The sequence below is a fragment of the Austrofundulus limnaeus genome, unplaced genomic scaffold, assembly GCF_001266775.1.
Source record: "Austrofundulus limnaeus strain Quisiro unplaced genomic scaffold, Austrofundulus_limnaeus-1.0 Scaffold540, whole genome shotgun sequence".
Classification (NCBI taxonomy): Eukaryota; Metazoa; Chordata; class Actinopteri; order Cyprinodontiformes; family Rivulidae; genus Austrofundulus; species Austrofundulus limnaeus.
Window position 1 is genome coordinate 76341 of NW_013952942.1, and position 5806 is coordinate 82146.

General features: G+C 40.2%; 1 protein-coding gene across 4 annotated transcripts in view; it reads left to right on the forward strand.

Moving 5' to 3' along the window:
* The window catches only part of LOC106530626 (H(+)/Cl(-) exchange transporter 5), a 37354-nt gene that overhangs the window by 18792 nt on the left and 12756 nt on the right, over positions 1-5806 (forward strand). For all 4 annotated transcript variants that reach the window (XM_014026283.1, XM_014026282.1, XM_014026285.1 and 1 more), the window contains 4 exons: positions 1676-1848; positions 2283-2382; positions 4025-4212; positions 4668-4790. In XM_014026283.1, the coding sequence (XP_013881737.1) occupies positions 1676-1848; positions 2283-2382; positions 4025-4212; positions 4668-4790 (584 nt within the window). The remainder of the gene's footprint in view (positions 1-1675; positions 1849-2282; positions 2383-4024; positions 4213-4667; positions 4791-5806) is intronic.

Genomic DNA, 5806 nt, shown 5'->3' on the forward strand with positions numbered 1-5806 from the left:
ATATATATATATATAATAAAAAATTTTTTTACGAAAATGTCCATTTTCTGTTCCTGGGTCAACTCAGATCTGCTGTGGATAATGTGTTTTATGAAGTAGTCTGCAATTACTTTTGGGTCACTGTTGGTGTAATTGTCTTCCATCCACATTATGAGATAACTAAAAACATCAATGCAGCCATTAATTGCAGTTAAAGTAAAAGGTCATTGCAGCAATTACTTATTCTTGAAACTAAAAAAGAAAATCCTCTTAGTGTGGCCCTAATACTCTGTTGTACTTTTGCTTAGAAGACTATGCGTACAAAATCTCTCACTTTTGTAATAAAACCCTGCATTGAATCCTTATACTGAAATAATTAATGCTGAAATAATTCTGTATCCTGTGAAAGTTTTTGACTTTAATACACTCAAATGACAGTAGGAAAAAATGCCTACCTCTTGGTTTCTTGTCAAAATTCTAGTTAAAAAAACGGTAATGTGCCAGGTCTGAAGGTGGCCAATTAGCCATCTTGGGTGGTCGCAAGAGGACAAGCTCTGRGAGCATTCACACAAACACATACCCTTAAAGGGGTTTGCAAAATATGTTGGTTACCTGCAATTTCTGTAAAAATTAAAATGCAGACCTTTTTAAATTACATTAAKTAAGGAAATGCATAATTTCTTTGTAGCAATGCTTCTTGGCAATGAATCTTATATCAGGCACCTGATTKGCAGCACYGGGGGGAGCAGAAGCTCAAAACATTAGTCCATAACAACTGTTTATTGGAGAACATTTGACCAATTTTTGATGTGCACAGCTCACATACTCAGCTCTACTGCTCATCCCACAAATGCWTGTTCCTTACTAATGYGGCACCATTTAAAAGGGAAATTCAGGSTTTCCAACTGCAAGATTTATTGCCAAGAAGCATTGTTAAAACAAAGAAATAAACTACCAAGGACAAATTTACRTACTTTTTGTGTTACGTTTATTTTAACGTATTAWTACAGATAAGGCATATGAGAAATGCATCACAATAATTAGTGACTTCATAGAGCTCTGTCAGAGCAAAGACTGAAGTATTTAACCAATAAAAATCCACTGCAGTGTAACACTGCATTCATRGCTGCCAACTGYTTTACACAGCTTCACTGTGAACGTGACATCAGCACTGTTTAGTTGCATGACTATAATGGGACAAAATGCTGCTCATCCTGTTGTCTTGTGATTGACATGGCACATCATGGCACATTATGGCATATGATGACGACAGCAGGTCCAAAAACAACCTTAACAAATGGGAAACTGAAGAGAAACACAGTGCAGTGTCTCACTTCACTAATATAATCACAGCAACAAAWTGAGAAGTATTCTTATAAATAAAACTGCTTCATTAATTTGTTCTAAGTTATTTTGGACAAGTGCCTCTTTTAAATTAAAGAATTGTAGCCCAATAAACAGACAGGTACAGGGAAGTGTGTTGATCTGCAGGAGAAGATGAAATGAGGAAGACAAGTGCCAAGTAGGGTTCTACATACTGCATTGTCTAATGGAAAAACACCATTGCATACAGAGTGTGTGTTTGTAGGAAAACTGCCAAGATCTTCTACCTTACTGTGTGTGAAGATGTTCACGTGTTTATTGGCCTTCTCTCTTTCTCTTCCCCTCCCTGTGCGATTCTTTCTCTTCCTCCCAGCTGATTACAATGAGTACAGCAGCAGCAGYAGAGCAGCTGGGATGAACAGCAGCGGCCCCTCAAAGCTCGTGGACCCTCTGGAGGACCCGCTGCCTGGATTGGGAACCTATGAAGACTTCAATACCATCGACTGGGTCAGAGAGAAGAGCAAGGACCGAGACAGACACAGAGAGGTACAGAAGAGGCATGCTTTTTATTTTATTTTATTTATATTTTTAAAATAAAAGTGAAGGTTTCATTTGAAAAGTTATCCAATACAAAAAAAAAAATCATTAACTTTGATTTTTGAAAGCGTGCACTTGTCTCGGTGCTACTAAATCAGAGAAGATGCATCTTCATTGATCRTGAGGATAAAAATCGATGTTTTACTTCTGCAGAAGAAGCAAATGCAGAAAATAAATCTTTCCGAAGCACAAGATACATTTATTTAACCACAGCTGTTCACTTTTTTTTTCATCTCAGCAATCTTGACATTATGCTAATTAGGTATTTAAAATCTATTAAACAATTCACTGTTACCAGTAAAGTAAAAATAAAAGGTTTTGCAGATTAAGCAGGACAAGAAATGGKTTAAGGATTCCCAAGTTTTTAATGTGCATCCTTTCAGATCACCAATAAGAGCAGGCAGTCRACTGTAGCTCTGCTGCACAGCATCAGCGATGCCTTCTCTGGGTGGCTACTCATGCTGCTGGTGGGCCTCATGGCAGGTACAGWACAAAATACATTATTCAGTTTCAATCTAAGTTGTTTGTAAATATTTCTCTGTTTGGTGTAATGGAGATCAAACTGTGACCAGACCTCAGTCCAACTCAGAATCTCTGGTTTGACATAAAGCTTCACCAAGCCAACCTGAAGAACCTGCAGTGGTTTGATCATGAAGAACMAACAACGCCGGGCAGCTGGGGAACGTGTAGCTCGGTCAAAACGGCCAGAAAGCACCTGTGTTTTCAAATATTAACTTTAGTCGTAACTCAAGATACGAAGTAGGGGAGCAACGATACAGAAAGTTTTCCGTTCGATACTTTAGTCTCACGGTTCAGTATTTTTTCGATACAAAAAAGAGAAATGTCCATGCCCCCTTTAACTTGTAATTTATTGAAATTAATTATGAACATTTGTTTAACCTCAAAAGTACAGTTTTTAAATTAAATGTTGCTGAAACAGCAAGTTTCTCAGTGGACCTGCACTAGAAAATGCAGCCTAGGTGGAGTAGTCGAACACAGATCCACTGATCCTTTAACACAGAGCACCTTCAGAAGACAAGTTGATAAAATAAATCTTAAAAATCTGTATTGTTGTATAAGTAATGTGTATTGAACGGTTCGATACRGGTACATCTGTTGTTGCACCCCTAACAGGAAGGTGCTAGCCGTGCTACATTTGAAGTCGATAAATTCTATTTACGTGTTCACAATATTACTACTACCATTACTTGATCATTTAACTTGCCCCACAAGACRAAAYCAATCAGTTTTGCCAAACTCCGCCCACTCAAACGTCCACCTATATTCCAAATTCTACCAATCACGGTCTGGACAAACTCCACCCACACAACAAGAAACTTCCCCCTATGCACTGCAGAAACCCTCTTCTTGAACAGTTTGGCGTCCTACTGTACACTGCAGAGTGCAGGATGTGGATCTCTGCTGTACCCTATAACCCTGACAGTACTATAAAGAGTTCCTGGAAACCGTTTGGACTCTACCTGGGTCAATTTTTGCCTGCAGCAGCTGAAAGAGGAATCCCATGTGGGGTCAAACAGCAGGTGTAGAACCAGCATAGCATAAACAGGAAAAGCAGGGAGATGTATATTCTTTAGACTAAATGAATCATCACATAAAACAATCATAGGCAGTAGATTGGGTTTCTGCAGGACATCTTGAAAAGTTTGTTTATAGGAGAACCACGTTTGTGACAAGGTTATCCTAAACTATAGGAAGTGATTCAGGTTATAAGGGTTTACACCAGATATACAAATTATTGGGCAGTTCTGAGACGCGGGCCCACACTCGATGTCGGATCTCAGAAGACCTTATGGTAAAAACGTGAATCTGGTACAAAATTACAAGAGACAACAGCAACTTTCAGTTTGAATTGTATGAACAGCAGCATTTCGCAGAGACTTAATTAAACAAATCTGAGAGAAATGCAATAAAACTGACGGTTTACAAATGTGGATTTAAGGACACCTCAATATGAGAAATTGTACAGATTTGTTATTTTTGACAGCTCTTCATGACATTAGTTTGAGTACTTTCAACAGATGTTACCAAAAATGTCAGTGTAAGTTTGAATGGACCACCCGAACGCAGTCCTCTACTTGTCTTCATTCTGACTCCTCTGCTCTAGGTGCTCTCGCGGGTGGCATCGACATYGCAGCCCACTGGCTGACGGACCTGAAAGAAGGGATTTGTCTCATCGGGTTCTGGTTCAACCACGAGCACTGCTGCTGGACGTCCAACGAGACGACGTTCCAGGAGAGGGACAGGTGCCCTCAGTGGCAGAGCTGGGCCGAACTCATTGCAGGAACCTCAGAGGTACAGTATATATTAAAAAAAGAGACTATCTCCAAATTGAGGGTTGCAGATTTTTGTATTTTTTAGACATTTGTTAAATAAAWGCTGCTGCTTGTTGACCTCTAACRTTAYAGTGAMGCTTGGGCTCCATCTACTGGCTGTGAGGTTCAATTGTTAAAATAAAAATGACACCATTATTTAAGGGTTTTGTTCAAACTCTGGTTTCCTCCCACAGACCAAAAATGTTTGTGGGTTTCATTGGTAACTCTAAATTGTGTCTAGGTGTGGATGAGTGTGTGAATGGTTTTGTCTCTGAGATGGACCTGTCTAGGGTCCCCATGACCTGAAATRGAAAGAGGGTAAAATAGATGAACGAATGGTTTGTCTACATTTTAAATATAGGGTTTATTATTTAATTGAAGGAAGGCACTAAGAAACATATTTTTGTTTCCTGTTCTCTTTTCAAACCCCTGCAGGGAGCGTCGGCCTACATAGTGAACTACCTGATGTACGTAATTTGGGCGTTGCTCTTCTCGTTCCTGGCCGTCACTCTAGTCAGGGCCTTCGCTCCATACGCCTGTGGATCAGGAATACCGGAGGTGAGTCGACTCAAAAGCCCAACCAGACCAGGGGTCTCATGTACAAAGRCTTGCGTGGATTTCTTACTGAAACCTGACGTACGGTCAAATCCAGAAAACTGCGTACGCACAAATGAATCCAGATGTATAAAACTGTGCGTACGCCTGAATCCACGCACATCGCTTTTGTACGTCACAATTAACGTGGAACTGAGCGCAGATAAGACACCTCCCCTGACACGCCTTCATTAACATATGTTAAACAGATGCAAATTACTTCCTGCATGTGTGAAGGACACGTTTGAGTGATCCCTGCGCGATCAGAAATGATTTCTAATGTCATAAAAATAAAATATTATATATATAATATAGTCTGAAAATATTAACTTTGTGCACGAGTTTATTACCATAATTACTGTAAACACAGAGGAACTTAAATGTTTGGTAGAACATAGATCTTAGTTTATTTCATAGCTGATATTAAGAAATGAGTCTCTGCTTCTCAGTGGGCAGTTCACATGACGTGACGTGATGTTGGAGAGTCCCCACATGCGTGCGCTGCAGCCTTTGTGCACAGTCTGTCTGTCAAGCTTTTGCTCTCCTACTTACAGCATTTTCACAAGTAGTAAAGTGTACTTCCACGTGTCATTTTGGAGAAATCTACAACAATGTAAACGCAAAATATGAAACACCTCCACTGCCGGCGAGGGTGCGCGCGCTCCAGAGCGCGACCATAACTCAGCCTTTAGAATCATATGGATGAGACGATTCCATTGGTCATGATTCAGCTTTGGGTGGACTGGACTGAGTCCTGATGGGTCTGCCAGCCCTCTGGAAAGCTCCTGTGGAACCCCAGTTCAATCACTGCTGCTGCACGCGTGGTGCATGTGGCTACTCGCTGCGTCGTGCTCCCAGAGCTCAGCAGTGCCAAACTAAAAAAGGATTATTCCTGAAAATGGCTGATGAGCCACTCGTCATCAGAAAATTCTATCTGTTTATAAATAAAAGCTCTGTGTGTCGCACTATTTATTATATCC